The sequence below is a fragment of the Callorhinus ursinus genome, unplaced genomic scaffold, assembly GCF_003265705.2.
Source record: "Callorhinus ursinus isolate GAN/ISIS: 27379988/994484 unplaced genomic scaffold, GSC_fseal_2.0 scaffold31, whole genome shotgun sequence".
Taxonomy (NCBI): Eukaryota; Metazoa; Chordata; class Mammalia; order Carnivora; family Otariidae; genus Callorhinus; species Callorhinus ursinus.
In genome coordinates, this window is record NW_027397093.1 from 11,214,637 (window position 1) to 11,235,197 (window position 20,561).

At 33.3% G+C, this 20,561-nt stretch overlaps 1 protein-coding gene across 8 annotated transcripts in view; it reads right to left on the reverse strand.

Annotated features, from left to right (window-relative positions):
- ADK (adenosine kinase) overlaps nucleotides 1–20,561 on the reverse strand; it is a 492,673-nt gene that overhangs the window by 252,974 nt on the left and 219,138 nt on the right. For all 8 annotated transcript variants that reach the window (XM_025850596.2, XM_025850597.2, XM_025850593.2 and 5 more), the window contains 2 exons: nucleotides 6,701–6,873; nucleotides 3,053–3,161 (listed from right to left, as the gene is read on the reverse strand). In XM_025850596.2, coding sequence (XP_025706381.1) covers nucleotides 3,053–3,161; nucleotides 6,701–6,873 — 282 coding nt within the window. The remainder of the gene's footprint in view (nucleotides 1–3,052; nucleotides 3,162–6,700; nucleotides 6,874–20,561) is intronic.

Here is a 20,561-nt window from a genome sequence, read left to right on the forward strand (position 1 = left end):
AAGAACAGAAATAAAAATCAACCTGGGCTCAGGTTTCCCATAAAGTTGCTAAAAAATGAAGCAATATTTACAAAGTAGTACTTTGTTTCACAAAATACTACACCAAGCAAGTTGTCATTTTTGTATAAAGAAACAAGAAGTAAATAAAATCTCAAGAAGAGAGAAGCTCTGAGTCCTTCACTGGGGGGAAACTGATGACAAAATGCAGCCAAATGAGGGATATTCAAAATAAACAATAAAGGAATGGGAAGACAGGGTAAGATAATTGGTGGTGGTTAAGCATTTAACTCATTTAAATGTAGAAACAAGACTGTAAGTATTATGGTTATAGAATAGAATGCAAATATTTAAATCCTCATGCTAAAATGAAGAGCACCTAAAATTTATTTTTTCAAATATGGAATTAGCTATCACCATAACCAGTAATCCTTAATTACATACTAACAAGGAGTTTGGGAATTTGGTTTAAACTTCATAGGAGATGAAGGTAAAGGGAGATGTAAACACTTATTTAAACTAAAAGAAAATGCTAGTATATGCATATTCCACTTCAGCTTTTTATCAGCAGAGTTTTTGATGTGAACTCTGCATTGTAGATTTACTGAATTATGTGACAGAGAAAATGATCAAGGTTTTGGATTTTCTCAATGCTCATGACCATTATTAATTTATGGAATAGTGGAAAGAAGAGCTGAGTATGTAGATCTGGTTTACAAAATGCAGACAGATGTCTTAATTATGGAAATTTGTTAAATAGATATACTGAGCTGCTTCCTCAGACCAAGAAATTTTGAAATTAAAGAGCTCCCAGAATTTCAACTTGTTAAACCTCAGTAGTTTATAATGATAATGTAAGAAGATTGCTGACTCTATAGAATCAATATGGAGGAACCCAGCTAATTTGTTGAAGTAAGTATTGATATATCTACTCAATCTAAACTTGTGGTTTGAGCATATGCTAAGAAAAGACTACATTGGATGTTCTGACCTCAAAGGAAAATAAAGGTTTAAAAGAATGTAGAGGTAGTATATGTAAGTGATGAATCACTAAATTCTACTCCTGAAACTAATATTATACTATATGTTAACTAACTAGAAATTAAATAAAAACTTGAAACATTAAAAAAATTAAATTAAAAAATAATAGAAGAATGGCAGAATATCTTTGTACAAATATCATTACATTTCAGAAGAAATTTCACAGATTTTAATTAGTAAGAATTATGCTCTTAGTTAATAGCAAAATAGTTATAGAATATACAGCATCCAAGGTATCCCATAAGACTCTAATATTTTCAGAACTATTTTAAAATAGCCAAACTCTCCACAAACTATTGATTTACCTGGCACTGTAAAAGATCATTCTTTTTACGAAACTGCTGAAACAGAAACTAAAATCTAACAATTCAGAGATATCAGCTGGAATCCATTTTGATATTTGTTTCTGGTTGTTTTTTGACAAGTTTCAAAAATAATTCAGTTTTCCTTATTAATCTGACCCAAAATGATCAGTCTACATTTTATATAAACTGGACTTGTATAAATAGTTAATACTATTATAAAAATTCCAATTTACCCAAAGTTGGCTAGATGCATTATAGTATATAATTGTTAAAACTGTAAGTTGTTTGCAAGTTGGGTCTATACTCCTATAAAAATTCCATTCATCCAGGGTTGGCCAATGTTAGTATACATAACTGTTTAAACTGAGTGTTTCCACTCATAATTTGGAGTCCAATTGCCATATATCTAAATAAAAATATAATTGCCTGGTAAATGTAGTTTTCCACCATAATATATTGTCATACTTCACAGCCAATATAAATAATATAACATAAATAATGTCAAATTTTTAAACCATGTGTTGTAAGAAAATCAGACTTTCAAATGTACAATGGTTTGAAATAGCACATAAATCCCCCCTAAAGAATCACACCACAAAAACATGCTCCCAAGATACTAACAAAAAAAATTAGACCATTTGGAGAAATAGAAGATAATCAAGAGGGAATATTTTTTATTTTTTGAAATGTTTTCTCACATACTGTCTAAAGAGCTAACATGATTTCCCTCTATAAAATCCTTTCAATGTAAGCATTTACTTGACATTATAAAGGGGCAGGATTTGCCATACAGAAGAATCAATAATAACCTTGTAAAGCCTAAAGCAGTGAACATAAACATGCTGTAGGAGACATTAACACTAGACTGAAAGAAATAATTATACTTTCAATAAACATGCTCCTACTGGATAATCAATTTTTTACACATCTTTGCAGCTGTTTCACAGCTCAGGTAGTGAATGGCAGCAGCTGTTATATCAAAACCATATATTATATGCATATGAGGTACTTTTAATTTTTCATAGGTATCTACTTATTTGTGATCAGCCACATTTAACTCATATTAAATAAAAACAAGGTATTCATGGGGTGATTAATTCAGGAGGATTTTTAGTACCATCTTATTTTAGAAGTGAATTCTTAAACCAATTATTTTTATGTCAGAATATTTAATAATTCAAATTACATGCTGCCCTCATTCCTAGATTTAAGAGATTTGTCACAATCAATGTTTCTGAAATATTAAATTAAAACGTGTCATGGTAATTACTATGGAATAAACAGCAATTAAGATTTTTTAGGCAAATAAGCTCAAACTGTTTGCAGTGCATATTTATACCACTAATATTTTCCCACACAATGCATGCATCATTCACAACAAGCAGCCTAAAAACACAAAATGTAAATTTGTAGAATTATTTCAACAAATCTTAAGATCTTTTGATTTAATATGGAATTTGATACTTAGTTAAGAAATATCTATGTATAATGTATCCAAAAAGAGGTAGACTCGAATGTTAAGTAATACAAATAATGTTACCATAGAATGATAATGTTTTTGTTCTGTACTTGTAATATAGAATCGGACATATGCTGTAAATAATTTGCAGGATAAGTAAAAGACAATTATTTAAAAATGTATATGCACTAACAAACTATAATTAATAGTGTAAATATATACCTGAAATTTGAATTAGGTAAATACTTACTGCTATATAATAAACTCTTGCTTTTTCTACCAATGTCCAGTTTTTCTCCATATCAAGATGTTTTTCCTTTTTATAACAATTGGCAGCAGCAAGATTAGCCACAAGGGACCTAAACCAACAACAAAAATCAAGTAGGCTTTAATTCTATAGCTAAAGTTGTCATTAATACAATTAGTTAGCAATACTATTTTCAAATTTTGTTTTACACTTTCTTAATTTTTCAAAATTTCTATACATTGATATTAATAAATGTAAATAAAATTAAATTTGTTTTGAGCACTGAGACTTCTGTGTTGTCTTTGAGATAGAGATATTAATCTGTGCTCTAAATACCACCTGGTATTTTAAGAAACTGGAATTTATGTTTCCTTTGGTACTAAAATGATAAGATTATCTATTTTCTACATTTTAATAGTTCAAAATACAGTTAGGAAATTAAACTACTATGTTATTATGCAAAAAATTATGCAAAAAAGATATATACATATACATACAACTATACAACTAAACACTTCAGTTTTTAAGTATCAACATACTATATACATTGATTATTTAATCTAATGATTTGAAAGTCAACCATGGGATTAATTTCACAAAACACACCTATAAATGTAGGCCCTATTTACTATGAGGTATTAATTTGCAAACCAGTACATTTTAAAGACTGGAGTAAAATTAGTTTCTATAGTTGAAAACTCCCTATACAGGTCCAGTTTTGCAGCTGAAAAATCTAAGCAGGATACCGCATTTAAAATCTTGCTACACGTGGCAGATAGGAATTTTGGTTACTGCCCAACAATTAAAGTTAATAAAATAATTATTTATGTTAAATACAAATTAATAAAAATATTTTTTCTCATTCTGACCCAGAAATTAGAAAATAACTTGCCATGTTTTCCCTCTTTCTAATCAAAAGGGAACAGTTATGGTTAAAAAATGGATACATCATTTTATCACTTGAGATTTTTATAATATGGCTGGTTCCTCTGTTAAGGAAAAAATTGATTCTCTTCCAAAACATATTTCTACTCATCTATATGCCAATTGACTACTGAAGGATATCAATTCAATTTATGCTCAATTAAATTATTAAAAATAAGAACAACGTGAATCAGTATATTTATATGCAAGTATTACTATATTACCGAGTTAGGAATTAGTCCCAATTTATAAAAAGTCAGTAATCATGACTTTAGCAAAATTCTGACTGAAATGGTTATATATAAAAATAAAAAACAAACACTTCTGCTACCAGTTACTAAATTCTATTTTGATAATAAAACTACTCTTTGATAGGAAACGACACTGTTTCTCCAAAAGGTAAGTATTCTCACTATCCAAATGAATGTGGTTCAGAGTTTGGAGAGTGAGAACCTGAATTAAGAAGAATACTGCATTACCCCAATTCTTTTATTCCTGGGTTTTAGATAGTGGTAGTAAGAGTTACCAGCCCTATTTAGAACAAATTATCCAAATCTATTAGGTCCTATAATTTAATTGATAATGTATTTGATAGTGGGAGTTTCCCCCCAGTTTCTGACTTCCAGTATTACCTGAACATCAATGATCACTATATCCATAATATTAGTATATTAATTAAGCTTCTGATATCTGGGAGACCTAATATTATCATAACTGCTCTTTAAAATAGCAATTTAGCACCAAACAAAAAAAAAAACAATTTAGCAATTTTACACTAGCCTGAGAGGTAGCAGATGCAAAACCTGACTTATTTTTCACTAATGAGAAAAGCGCACCTGCATATTAAAAGTTGGTTTTAGGAAAACTGAAAACGGAAAAGGTCTAAATAAGTATATTTCAATGTTTGAACAATAAACAGTTTTATTTATTAAAACCTTAATGATAAAGTTCTATACACAAAAAATAAAATTACAGGAAAGGTTTAAAAATGGCTTTGGCACTCTCTAGAGCTTGTTTAATCTTCAGAAATCCTCCCCCTAAGAGGGAGGAATTCACCCCTTTTTGCAAAGAGGAAACGGAAGATTTATTTGCTTTACATCCTTGGCCCCAGCAGGATCCCTGCCACCGGTGGTGGGGCAGGAAAGTCCAGCCTCACCTCTGCTCCTATCTCCCAGGCGCCTCATGGGCTTGTGTGCCTCTCGGGGCCCACTGCCACATGACACGATATGACCTATACTGCTTTGGTGGGGTGTTATCGGGTTCCAAAGGAATATGCTTTGCCTATGTTGTTCTTATTAGAGATCACGAAGGGGAGTTTGTTTTTGGCGATTTTTGAAAAAAATGCTAGTTTCCTTCCAGAGTGGACACTGCCTGAGGGCCAGAACTCTGCCTGCCTTGTTCACATCTATATTCCCAGGAACTAGAATGGTACTTGTCACCCGTGAGGAGCACATTTTTTAAGGAATGCATGAGGAATGAATTGAGCAATACCATGATATGATAACTTGATCTTTTAAAAGTTGTATTTTAGTTATTTAACGACTACTGGCCAGAAGGGTGTCAGGTCCTTAACATACATCTGCTAAAGGTCAAGGAGTAAGCAAAGTAAGAAAGAGGAAGGGAGCAAGGGAAGAGAAAGAAGGGAGGAAATAAAGGAAGACAAGAGGCAAATAAGAAAGGAGAGGAAGAAGGGCAAGGACGGAGACAGGGAATGGAGGAGGATACACTAAATATTTCTAGGTCTAAGGAAAGTAAAATTTCCAGTGAATTGCTATTTAGAAAGAGACATCATTGTTGATTTTAATAATATAATAGCTAGGGGGCACCTGGGTGGCTCAGTCGTTAAATGTCTGCCTTCAGCTCAGGTCCTGATCTCAGGGTCCTGGGATCGAGCCCTGCATCGCATCGGGCTCCCTGCTCCGTGGGAAGCCTGCTTCTCCCTCTCCCACTCCCCCTGCTTATGTTCCCTCTCTCTCTCTGTTAAATAAATAAATAAAATCTTTAAAAAAATAATAATATAATAGCTAGAAAAGTTATTTTGTTTTTCCCTTGCAAAGGAGAAAAAAGGATGTGCTAATGAGCAACACAGTACGTACTGAAGAAAAACCTCCATGTGGCTGCAAGAGGCACGAATACAACCAATGTATGGAAAGTCCTGAGACATAGATTTCAAGTTCATAGAAAGAAGAATTTTCTAAAAAGTAAAATTGTATAGAAATGTAATGATTGGTTTTTTGAGTGGTGCATTACTCATGACTGAAGCTGTTTGATATGGATAGATGACTATTTGCCAGAAATGCTTTACATGACCTAATTCATATGACACTGGATATAACGCAGTATTTTATATACGTTACAAAATACATGCGTTAATCTGTCTATGTAACTGAATATTCCAATCTCAGCATTCTTTTCATTCCAGTTTCAGCAAGAAACTATAAGACCCTGAATAAAATGTTTTCCTTATTTTCCTTTTCTGATCCTAATTACAAAAATTAGAGAGTGGGATAGATAATCTCAAAACTTTCATTCCACATGCCTCATGAATACAAAAGCAGGTACAACAAGGGTACTTTTTTTAAAAGAAAAATTATATAAGAAGAGTTACTGAAACATTGAAAGCAATTAAAAACATGAAATCTAAATTCCAAATTCAGATTGGAATTCAGATTTTATGACTGAAATTCAATGTCAGTTAGTACAAACCTTCTTTGGAATTACACTGACCTGTTGCTACCAGTGATGCACACAGCACAAGTTCCTGTTGTTTGCTCATTTTGTTCATAGTAATGAGCATCCACATGGGCTTCAGCAGCTTTTTTCTTCAAGATCTCTCCAAATGTATCTGTCCCAATGCATCCAAAAAATGTTGCTGCTTTGTATGGCTGCTGAATCATCCACTGAAAAACAGGAACATAAATAATTTTAATGGCTTAGAAATATGGTACACATAGAATGGTGGCATAAAAGGGATACTTTGTTAGATGCTGTGGCTGTTATGAATGGAATTCCAATCCTAACGCTTATGGTAACAAACTTGATAAAACAACCACATAAAATCTTATTATACTACTTTCAGGGAGAGAAACAGAGCATAGTGGGGTTAAAAACTCAGAATCTAGTCACCTAGACTCTAGGTCAATGCTAGCTTGATATAGAAAAATAATAGTGAGTCCCAACAGAAGTAGAGTAGCACTGCCATTAAAAGCCCAGAATCTATACTGAAGACTGTCTGGGTTTAAATCCTGCCTCTGCTAATTATTACCTGTATGAGTAAAAGCATGTCACATTTCTATACATTATTTTTAATTATTGTTAATCTCTTACTGTGCATAATTTATAAATTAAACTTTATAATGGATATGTGTGTATAGGAAAAAATCGTAATATATATGGGGATCAGTATATATTATTTCTATACATTTCTATACCTCATTTTCCTCACCTATAAATGGAAAAATATATAAGTACACCTCATGAGGTTGTTGAGAATTAAACTAAATAACTTAAATTAATGTATATGCACTGTTGAGCATAGTATCCAGCACATAGTAAACGATATACACTAGCTGTGGTGGTCACTATTATTTTCATACTTGTTGTAATTCATATGTAAATTAAGCTAAAATATGATTAAGTCTAATAAATTGTTCTAAAAATTCAAAAATAGTGTTAAAAATTATAATTCTAATATCTCAGTATTTCAGTAGTCTCAAACTTTAATTTCCTTGCTATAAACTGACAGTGGACTGCTTTTAAAATGTGCATTTTAAACTATACCATGAACTATTACCTTTCATAATTATCTCAAATTCCTGAGATTTCTAATACTTACATTAGCTATTCTTTTTTTAAAAATGTTTTATTTTTTAATTTAATTTTATTACATTATGTTAGTCACCATATAATACATCATTAGTTTTTGATGTAGTACTATTCTAAAACTGTCATCTATTTTGTTTGTTTGCTTCTAAAACCAGCCAAATATCCCATATACTAAGTCAAAAGACATTAAAAGCTTACCACATTCTCAAATATTTGAAGTATAAAAGAAATGCATATATACTTGAGAGTTGGGGATGAAGAGACAAAAAGTAACAAAGAAAACTATAAGATAAATATACAATAACTGTCTAGGGATTTGTTCTGAGGATACATGTCCACAAATATGAAACAACATATGCATAAGTACTCGTTAAGACATCATATGTAATGCCAAAATGTCAGAAACAACTTAAATGCCCATCCATAGAAGACTGGTTGAATAAACTGATATATCCCCTCAATGGAACATCACATAGCAACTTAAAAAAAACAATCAAACAAGGATAAGCTATGCAGAGTAATCCATTTATATAGAGTGATTGCTAGTATCTTTTCTGAAGATTTAAAAAAAAGACCAGAGTTCAAAAGTGTGTCTGTATGTGTGCATGTATACTTTAAGAGACAGTGAGAATTAAAATCATATATATCCTTTTAGTACATACACATATTCTTTCAGAATTTATACATAATTTTGTTTCCTTATTTTGTAAAAAGAAACACAGAAAGAATAAACCATGAACTAAAGAAAAATGGTTTTCTATCAGGGTGGGTGGGAAAGGAATAAAGAAACTGAAACAGAAGAAAGATTCCTCTGAATGTGCTACTACACATAAAGTAGCCTTTTGAAATGCTAAAATTGTACATTTTTGAAAGTGTAATTCAATTTGAATTTTAAATTCATTAGGAAAAAAGGTGATAAAGTTGAATACACAGAAACAAAGAAATCAAAGAAAATATAAAATTGTAACATCTCTATAGAAAAAATACAAATAACTTTCAATATACTATTACTTTTCAATATACTAATATAAGGAACAAAAACCAAAAAATATTGGAGGATAGAACATTTGAAATTATTGGCTCAGAAGAGCAAAAAGAAAGAATGAAAGAAAAAGAGTAAAAAGAAACTTACAGAAATGGGCACCTGGGTGGGGCTGTCGGTTAAGTGTCCGACTCTTGTTTTCAGCTCAGCTCATGACCTCAGGGTTGTGAGATCAAGCCCCATGTCAGCTTAAGATTCTTTTTCTCTCCCTCTCTCCCTTCCCCACCACCTCCCTCTCTAAAAAAAAAAAAAAAGGAAAAAAAAAAGAAATAATATTTGCATTATGAGAATTCCAGAAGAAGAAAAAAAGGACAGAAAGTATATTTAAGCAATAAGGGCTGAAAACTTCCTGAACAGAGAAACAGAAAGGGACATCCAGATCCATGAGGCCAAATAGGTTGAATATGAATAGGGCTACACTGAGACACATTATAATTAAATTGTCAAAAGTTAAAGACAAAGAAAGAATTTTAAAAGCAGCAAAAGAAAATAGAGAAGTTATATACAAGAAAACCCCCAAATGATTATGGGTAGATTTCTCAACAGAAACTTTACAGGCCAGGAGAAAATGAGATGCAACATTCAAAGTATTAAAAGAAAAAAAAATGTTAATCAAGAACTCTATATCCAGCAAAGCTGTCCTTCAGAAATGAAGGAGGGATAAAGACTTTCCCAAACAAACAAAAGCTGAGGGAGTTCATTACCACTAAACCCTGCTTATAAGAAATGCTAAATGGAGTTCTTTGAGTGGAAAGGATGCTAATTAACAACATAATAACAATATAAGAAGGTAGCATAAAACTAACCGGTAATGGTAAATATGCCATCAAAGTTAGATTCTGTAATATGGTAATTGTGGTACGTAATTCACTTAGAACTTCAGTTTTAAGTTCAAAAACATGAATGTAGTAAAAATAACCATAAACACAATAATCTGTAATTAGTTACACAATATAAAAACATGCAAATTGTAATAGCAATAACTTAAAGTGAGAGGGGGAAGAGAAGTAAAAGTGTCAAATTTAGGAATTCTAATGAAGTTAAGTTGTTATTGGCTTAAAATAGAGTGTTATAATTTTAACATGTTTTATGTAAGCTTCATGGTAACTACAGGGGAAAACTTGTAACAATTACACAAAAATACATGATAAAAAAGTCAAAGCATATTGTTACTGAAAGAGATCAAAACATGAAAAATGACTGCAGGATAAGAAATAAGGAGCAACATATCTATAATACAATTAAGAAACAATTAACAAAATGGCAACAGTAAGTCCTTATCTATTGAGAATTACAGTAGTCTCCCCTTATCTGCAGAAGATATGTTCCCAGATCCCCAGCAGATACCTGAAACTGCTGATAGTACTGATCCCCACATATATTATGATTTTTTCCTATATACACGTATCTATTATAAAGTTTAATTTATAAATTACACACAGTAAGAGATTAACAATAACTAATAATAAAATAGAAAAATATTAACAATATACTGTAACAATAGTTACATGAATATGCTTTCTCTCTAAGTATCTTATTGCACTTTACTCGACCTTTTTGGGATGAGTGATGATAAAATGCCTAGATGATGAGATTAAGGCGAATAACATAGGTACTGTGACACACAGCATTATGCTACTACTGATGTTCTGATGATAGGAGAGGAAAAGGATCATCTGCATCCAGACTATGGTTGACTGTAGGTAACTGAAACTGTAGACTGGGGGGAACGCATGGTGGGGTAATACAGTATTTTAAACATAAAAAGATTAAATCCTCCAATCCAAAGACACAGAATGTCTGAATTTAAAAACCAAGATCCAATAAGATGTTGCCTACAAAAGACTCACTTTCAGCCTTAAAGACACATATAGACTGAGAGTGAAGGGATGGAAAAAGGGTAACCAAAACAAAGCAGGGGCAACCATGCTAATATCAGACAAAGTAGACTTTAAACTAAAAGTGGTACAAAGACAAAGAAAGTCATTATATAATGATAAAGGGGCCAATCCATACATAAGGTTTAACAATTGTAAATATTTATGCACCCAACACTGGAGCACCTAAATATATAAGAAAGAAACACAGCTAAAAGGAGTAATGAAAAGCAATAAAATAATAGCTAGGGACTTTAATACCCCACTCTTAACAATGAATCATCCAGATCATCCAAATAGAGAATCAGAGAATGGGAGAATGAGAATAAGGTAACAGCATATTTCAACAAAACTACAGATCAAATGGACCTAACAGAAATATAGCGAACATTTTATCCAACAGCAGCAGAATATACATTCTTCTCAAGTGCATACAGAGTATTTTCTAGGCTAGTTCATATGAGAGACCACAAAACAAATCTTAGCAAATTCATTAAGACTGAAATCATACCAAGTATCTTCTTTGACTACAACGGCATGAAACCAGAAATCAATAACAAGAGGAAATCTGGAAAATGCACAAACACACGAAAATTAAACAACACTCTCCTGAAAAATCCAATGGATCAAAGAAGAAATTAAAAGGGGAACAAAAAAAATTTCTTGAGACAAATGAAAATGAAAAAACAACATACCAGAATTTGGGGGATGCAGCAAAAGCAATTATAACAGGGAAGTTTATACTAATAACTGCTTACACTAACAAGCATGAAAGATTCTAAATTAACAAACGTTATGCCTTATGAAACTAGAAAAAGAAGAACAAACAGCCCAAAGGTAGGTGAAGGAAGGAAATAATGCAGATTAAAGCAGACATAAATGAAATAGAGAACAGAAAACAATAGAAAAGATTAACCAAACTAAAGGCTGATTCTTTGAAAAGATAAGCAAAATTCACAGTGCTTAGCTAGACTAACCAAAGGGGAAGAAAAAAAAAAAGAGAGAATACAAATCATCAAAATTATAAACAAAAAAAGAAAGCAATACAACTGATACCACAGAAATAGAAAGGATCATAAGAAGCTACTATGAACAATTATATGCCAACAAACTGGACAACCTATAGAAGTAATAAAAAAATTCTTAGAAACATATAATTTACAAAGACTGAATAAGGATGAAATACAAAATATGAATAAACCAATTACTATTAAGGAGATTGAATCAGTAATAAAAACTCTCTAAATGAAGAAAAGCCCAGGGCTAGATGACTTCAATGGTGAATTTTACCAAAGATTTAAATAGAAATTAACATCAATCCCTCTCAAACTCTTCCAAAAAACTGAAGAGGAGGGAACACTTTAACATTTGTTTTATAAGTCAGCATTATCCTGATACAAAAGCCAAATAAAGACACTAGTTGTGGGGCAGGAATAATGGCAGGCCAATATCCTGATGAATGTAGATGCAAAAATTCTCAACCAAATACTAACAAACCGAATTCAGCACCACATTAAAAGGATCATTCACCATGATCAAACTGGATTTATCCCAAGGATGCAATGATGGTCCAACATACACAAATGATAGAATGAAAGGAAAAAAATCATATGATCATCTTAATAGACACAGAAAAAGCATTTGACAAAATTCAACATCTGTTCATGATAAAAACACTTAACTAAGCATAAAAAACATATCTCAACAATATAAAGGCCATATATAATAAACCCAAAGCTAATAACATACTCAATGCTGAGAGATTAAAAGCTTTTTCTCTATGATCGGGAACAAGACAAGAATGCCCACTCTCACCACTCCTACTTAACACAGTACTGAAAATCCTAGCTAGAGCAATCAGGCAAGAAAAAGAAAAGGCATCATTATTGGAAAGGAAGAAGTAAAATCATCTCTATTTGCAGATGATGTGATTTTATATATAGGAAATCAACCAAAAAAAAGCTAGAACTAATCAATCAACTCAGTAAAGTTGTAAGATACAAAATAAACATACAAAAATCAGTGGCATTTCTATACATTAACAACAAATTCTCTGAAAAAGAATTTTAAAAATTAGTTCCATTTACAATAGTAGCAAATAAACAATAAAATACCTAGGAATAAAGTGAATCCAGGAGGTTAAAAAATCTCTATTCTTAAAACTACAAGATATTGATGAAAGAAATCAACAAGACACAAGTAAACAGAAAGGCATCCCATGTTCATGGACTGGGAAAATTAATACTGTTAAAAAGGCAATACTACCAAAAGCCATCTATGGATTCAATGCAAAACCTATCAAGATTCCAATGGCCTTTTCTATAGAAATAAACAATCCTAAAATTTAGATGGAACAAGACCCCAAATATCCAAAAATAAAGTGAGAAAGAAGGTCAAAGCAGGAGGTGTCACATTTTCTGATTTCGGGCTATACTATAAAGTTATAGTAATTAAAACAGCATGGCACTGGCATAAAAACAGAAAAACAAACCAATAGAACAGAATCAAGAGCCCAGGAATAAACCCAAACATATACGGCCAACTAGTATTTGACAAAGAAGCCAAAAATACCCAAGGGAGAAAACACAGTCTCTCCAGTAAATGTGCTGAGAAAATTTGCTATTCACATGTAAAAAGAATGAAACTTGACCCCCTAATTTACACCACTCAAAACATTAATGTGAAGTGGATTAAAGACTTAAATGTATGACCTGCAGTCATGAAACTCTGAAGAAAACATAGGAAAAAAAACTCCCTGACATGGGTCTTAGAAATGATTTTTTGGAAATTACAACTAAAGCACAAATAACAATATCAAACAAACAAACAAACAAACAAAAAAACAAGTGGGACTACATCAAACTAAAAATCTTCTGCATTGCAAAAGAAACCATCAACAAAGTGAAAAGAAAACCTATGGAATGGGAAAAAATATTTGTAAACCATGTATCTGATAAGGGCTTAATATCCAAAATATATAAAAAACCCATAAAACTCAGTAGCAGAAAAACAATCAAATTTAAAATGGGTAAAGGACCTGAATAGACATTTTTCCAAAGAAAATATATGATTGGGCAACAGGTACATAAAATGGTGCTCAACACTGCTAATCATTAAAGAAATGCAATTAAAACCACAGTGAGATATCACCTCATGCCTGTTAGAATGGCTATTATTGGGGCACCTGAGTGGCTCAGTCATTAAACACCCGACTCTTGATTTTGGCTCAGGTCATGATCTCAGGGTCATGAGATGGAGCCCCACACTGGGGCTGAGGATTCCCTCTCTCCCTCTGCCCCTCCACCCTCCCCTGCTCCAAAAAAAAAAAAAAAAAAAAAAAAAAAAAGAAAGAAAGAAAGAAAGAAAGAAAGAAAAAGAAAAAGGGCCATTATCAAAAAGACAGAGATAACAATAATGATGTGGATGTAGAGAACCATTATGAACTAATGGTGGGAATGTAAATTGGTACAGCTACTATGAAGAAAAGTTTGAAGTTCCTCAAAAAATTAAAAATAGGGGTTGCCTGGCTGGCTCAGTTTGTAGAGCATGCAAATCTTGATCTCCTGGAGTCATGAGTTCAAGCCCCATGTTGGGTGTAGAGATTATTAAGAAAAAAAAATTAAAAAATAGAACTACCATATGATCCAGCAATTCTATTCTGGGAATATATCCAAAAGGAATGAAAACAATAATTCAAAAAGATATTTGTAGGGGTGCCTGGGTGGCTCAGTCAGTTAAGCATCTGCCTTGGGCAAAGGTCATGATCCCAGAGTCCTGGAATTGAGTGCCGCATCAGACTCCCTGCTCAGTGAGGAACCTGCTTCTCTCTCTCCCTCTGCCTCTCCCCCTGTGCTCTCCCTTTCAAAAAATAAAATAAAATCTAAAAAAAAAAAGATATTTGTAGCCTCATGTTCACAGCAGCATTATTTATAATAGCTAAGACATGGAAGCAACCTAAGTGTCCATAAAGGGATGAATGGATATATTTTTTTTATTCATGTAGAAAGCATGGTTAAATGATCAACCATGTCTGTCTTACATGGTAAAATACAAAAACAAAATCAGTAACAAATTTTAGTATGATTAAGATTATTTAAATAACTTAATATGCCATTAAATAATAGGAAACTTCACTCAGGGAACGTGAAGCCATTATGATGTAATTAAGCCTAATTAAATCAAAGTTTACATGTTCAAACTACAGTGTAAAAAAGGGGTGATACCCAACCTTAAATCTGACTTGTAACTCTTCCATTACCAATCAATATTACTTAAACCTGCAAGACAAAAAAAAAAAAAAGAAAAATAACAGAAATATTCAGCAGGTTTTGTTGGAATTCCATCATGGATTATTTCATCACAGGAAACTGGCTAACATCCTATTTTTGATATTAGTATATTGGGACACTGACAAAAATACAAGAACTTTACTCTTGACCAGTGATTTTGATTTAGGTTTGTCAATCCATTGTGAGAGTTTACTAGGCCAAAGTAAACACACAGAACTAACAGAAGCCAGGTTCACTGCTTCAAAGCACTTAATAACCTGGCTGAGTCATTAAAGATGTTATAATCAGAAAGGTGAAGTAAATTAAAAGTAATTTTTTAAAAAGTTTATAATTTGATAAGAGTTTTATTAAAATTTTAGCAATTCTCTAACTTTATCTCAAATACAATGTGTTACCAATACTTCACCAATCAGTTTCCTACCATTCTGACATCCAGTTAATAAACATTTAATGCATGTCTAGTAGAGGATAAAAAGATGAAAGTGACAGTGTCCCTAATATAGTCACACCATGACATTTTCAGATTCTCCAGAAGAGATTCAACCCTTTTCATAACCTCTTATGATGCTGCTTTTAGCTAAAACAAATTGCTCAGCTTGTCTTTGTTTATGTATGTATACTACATCCTTAAATACCTATCTTTAACTCTCCTAAAATAGTCCAGAATTACATGTATGTTGTGAATAACTAGAAAACAGAACCAGAAGGAAACAAGCACAGAATTTTCAGACACTGGACAAAGGCAGAGCAGGACTGTGATCTCTGGCAGAAAAGAAACAAGGTAGGACCTTCCATCATGTAGGCTCTCTGCCAGTAGGCAATTTCCAGACTGTGGTGTGGGGAGAAAGAAGCCAAACAGAGCCAGGCATTCTAGTGAAAAGAGATAAGTGTTCAAGGAGAGTCAAGAGACTAGAAATTGTAAAAAAAAAAAAAAAAGTTTCAGAGAGTCGTGTGCTACAATCATAACTCTTGAGGCTCTGGCCGAATTCCAACCAATCTGCAAATTTAAGGAATATATGAGATCACAAGGAATCTACATAAATGCTTCAGGATTAAAAATTGAGTTTATGAAGTTCTCAGGATTCAGCAGCAATATACAAAATCTAATGTAATTCTACATACTATCCAGGAACAGTTGAAAATTAAAGTTAAGAAAATATTGTCATTTATAATCACATTAAAAATGAAATATACTGGGATAAAATTTGAGAAAACGAGTGCAAGACCTATACATAAAACACTAAAAAGTTTGCTGAGGGGAAAAAAAACTATATAAATGGAGAGCTATACTAAATGCATGGATTAGAACTCAATAGTCTTAAGACAGCAATTCTCCCCAAACTGATTCACAGATTTATTGCAACCCCAGTCAGTACCGCAATAGGATTTCTGAAGATACCAAAAAGCTGATTCTCTAAATCAACAGTAAAGGAAAGGGAACTAGAAAAGTCAAAGATTGGGAGGTATGTCAGTGTGAGGTAAGCCAACATTGCTAAACCCCAATTTCTTCAAATATAAAATGCAGATAATACAATCTATGATCTTATAAGGATGTTTCAAGGATTAAAAACAGACTAACAAGCCATGCAATTTAGTTCAGTAAATGATACTTATTATAGTTGAATCTCTTTTATACAGAATGAAAGGGCTCACACTACGCTATAAGAACACTTAAGTGGAGATCAAGAAAGCCACAGCCATAATTGGTAACTTTAAATAAATATGTGAATTAGTTGATTTCAATTTTAAAAGCAACACTAAAGGCAGAATGCCAACAGAAAAGACCCAGGAGGGAGATTAATTGCAGCTGAGGGGATCAGAAAAGGCTTCCAGAGACAGGTGACATGATCAATTCGTCTATGAACAATGGGCATAATATTCAAAAATGGCTATAAGCTGCCTCCTTTCCTATCTTAGGAATTTTATCACGGTGTCCCTAAGGCAAAGGAAATTCTATGTATTAAATAGTTAGTTCCAAACAACTTAATAAGTTATTTATTTCCTAACAATTTAGCATGTCATGCACCATAAAATTCTCAAATCTTGGAATCAGATTGCCACCAATCCCATTTCCTGTTTCACCCTGATTCTTGTGCAGTACTTAAGTTTTTTTTTTTTCTTTTTTACCACCCCAAACCCAGCTTGGTAGAGTATCTGATACTACCAAAGGAATGTAGCAATCTAACTTTAAAATAGAAATATCTGGAGCTAGTGGTTCATGCTCTTTCTGATAGGTGTCACTGTTTTGTTAGAAAAATTTAAAATATCTTGTGGACCCAATGTGGGTTTGTCATAGAATCCACAGATTGGAAAATAAAAGAGTATAGTGTTAACAAAAACAATGAAAAAGAGAAATGAAGAACTATTAGGAATATAATGACAGAGCACTACGTGGGAGGGAAAACTGTGAGAAAAGATGATCCAGGCCAGATCATTAAATGCCACATTAAGAAGCTGAGGCAGCAGGGGCACCTGGTTGGCTCAGTTAGAACATGTGACTCTTGATCTAGCCATTGTGAATTCGAGTCCCAAGCTGGGTGTAGAGATTATTTAAAAAATAAATTTAAAAAACCTTAAAAGAAAGAAGTTGAGGCAGCATTTTGTAGGTAGACAGGTGCAATGAGATAAGAGATGATGCCTCATTAAGGTAAGGAAGCAGAAAACTTACAACTGAATTTAAATAGGTGCTAAATAAATGACACATTAAGTTTCATGTTAAGAGTCTTTAACAACATACAGAAAGACTCCTAGGGGCACCTGGGTGGCTCAGTCAGTTAGGCGTCCAACTCTTGGTTTTGGCTTTGGATTGAGCCCTGTGTCGGGCTCCACACTCAGCAAGTTTGCTTGCTTGAGGATTTCTCTCCCTGTCCCTTGGCCCTTTCCCCCACTTGCACGTGCTCTCTCTCTCTCTAAAATAAACAAGTCTTTTTAATAAAAAGGAAAAAAAGAGAAAGATTTCTAGTAACATTAACTTTACCTTCCAGATGAATTTCCTCCTTGCCACCTAATGTAGTATTTAGGACAATACAACTGAAAATGATGCTCAAGAGCCAGTCACATCTAAGATAATGCTACATACTTTAGTTCAATTTGTAATAGAATAATGAAAAATGACACTAAAATAATGATACTAAAATAGTTGCAGGATAAGCCAAAGATAAGCAATTTTATATCAGAAAACCCAATGAGGAATTTCAGGAAAACTAAACCACAACGAAAAGAAATTATATATCAACTGGGAAATAACTGCAAAAAGCAGATTGCAAAGGTTTATCAGGAAATCAAAACTGAAGTAGTTGGTTAGGAAACCAGCGTATATCACATGACTTAAAGGGCTGATTGTCTCAGATGACTGCTATGCTACCAAGTGACACAGTGAAACACAAAATTTTCAAAAATATTATTAAAGAATCTATTCTCCCTCAATAACTAGTATGTTATACTCCTTTCCTGACAAAACTGCTGTTTCCCTTGTTGGCAGGTGTCCTATTAATAAAAATTGACTTGTGATAGTCCTACTATTATCCCCAATAATCTTTAGTTATTTCTCTTGTTAAATACCTGTTAACATCTATTTCTCAGAAGAAATTTTAGGAAACTTTGGCCTAGTAAGAAAAAAGCATAAATGTTAGGCTCAGATTTATATAAATTCATTCAGTTGTGTGACACTAAATTATATACTCTATCAGAGCTTTTACTTCTTACAGAATTATTGTGAGAATTAAATAAGATAAACGATGTGCCTATAGCAATGCCCGTTAAATAGCATTGATGATGATGAAAATAATAACAGGGCACTGAGATATGATTAAAAACTTCTAGTCTGATTTCATTCAACTCATTCCATAAATATTTGTGATCATTTACCAGTTGTTGGGCATTATTATAGTAAATAATGGATAAAGCAGCATTTCTCTCTCTTTTGTAGGCTTCCTTTCGTTTCCCTATCCCTTGGTGTTCTGCAGGCCTGGATCCAAGAATTATCTGCCCCCCTTTTTTTTTTTAATTTTATTTATTTATTTGAGAGAGAGAGAGAGAGAGCATGAGATGGGGGAGGGTCTGAGGGAGAAGCAGACTCACCGCTGAGCAGGGAGCCCGATGCGGGACTCGATTCCGGGACTCCAGGATCATGACCTGAGCCAAAGGCAGTCGCTTAACCAACTGAGCCACCCAGGCGCCCTTATCTGCCCTTTTACCCTACACACTTTTTCTGGGTATGATCTAATCTATCCCCACAGTTTAAATTCCCATCTATACACTGAGACTTCTCACCTCTCCTTTTTGTTTAGACCTGTCTTCAGATTATTGATCTGAATATCCAAATGCCTCTGACCCTATTTTGCCACTAAATCTAGACATTTCTACTTCTCTCTGTCTCCATTATTACCACTTAAGTGCAAGCCACCATCTTCTCTCAATTAGACTACTCTCAAAGTTTCTTTAAAAAATTTTGTGGAAATGTATTCACATACCATAAAAGTTATCACTTTAAAGAATATAATTCAGTTGTTTCCTATATATTCACAAGGTTGTGCAACCATCACCACTATCTAACTCCAGGACATTTCATCTCTCCAAAAAGAAACCTGTGTCCAGGGGCCCCTGGGTGACCCCAGTCAGCTAAATGTCTGCCTTCGGCTCAGGTGATGATCCTGGAGTCCCAGAATTGAGCCCCATGTCCGGCTCCCCGCTCAATGGGGCGTCTGCTTCTTCCTCTGCCCCTCCCCCCACTCGTGTGTGCATGCACACATTCTCTCAAATAAATACGAGAATCTTAAAAAAAGAAACCTGTGTCTGTTAGCAATCATGCCCCATTCTTCTCCCAACTCTAACCTCCACAACCATTTGCAAAAGATCCCTCTGCCTTCAGTTCTTTTGTGTGTGTTTATATTTATTTTATTATATTTTAATTTTTTTATTGTAATTCCAGTTAACAAACAGTGTTGTATTAGTTTCAGGTGTACAATACAGTGATTCAACTCCCTTTCCTTCAGCTCTGCTTCCTTCCAATTCACTACACTTTGAGTTATCTTTCAAAAAAGTCTTTCAAGCAGAGTTCCAACAATTTTATGATTGAACCACCAACTGCTTCTCCAAGTTCATCTAAAGGTATTCACTCTCTGGAATGCAATGTTCTAGTATCATTCCATTCATATTCCCATTCCATTCATATTTTATCTCTTGTTCTTTCTAGCTTAGATTATAGACCTCACTTTCTTGGGTAAGCTATTCTTGAACACTAGACTAAATGCCCATGTTTTATTTTGTCACACTTCACACCAGTCAGAATGGCTAGTAGTAAAAAGACAAGGAATAAGAGTTGGCAAGGATGCGGAGAAAAGGGAACCCTTATGCACGGATGGTGGGAATGTAAACTGGAGCAACCACCGTGGAAAAGAGTTTGACAGTTCCTCAAAATACTAAAAATAGAGGGGCACCTGAGGGGCACAGTTGATTGGGCATCCGACTCTTGGTTTTGGCTCAGGTAGTGATCTCAGGGTGCTGGGATCCAGCCCTGCATGGGACTTGGCCAGGAGTTTGCTTGAAGATTCTCT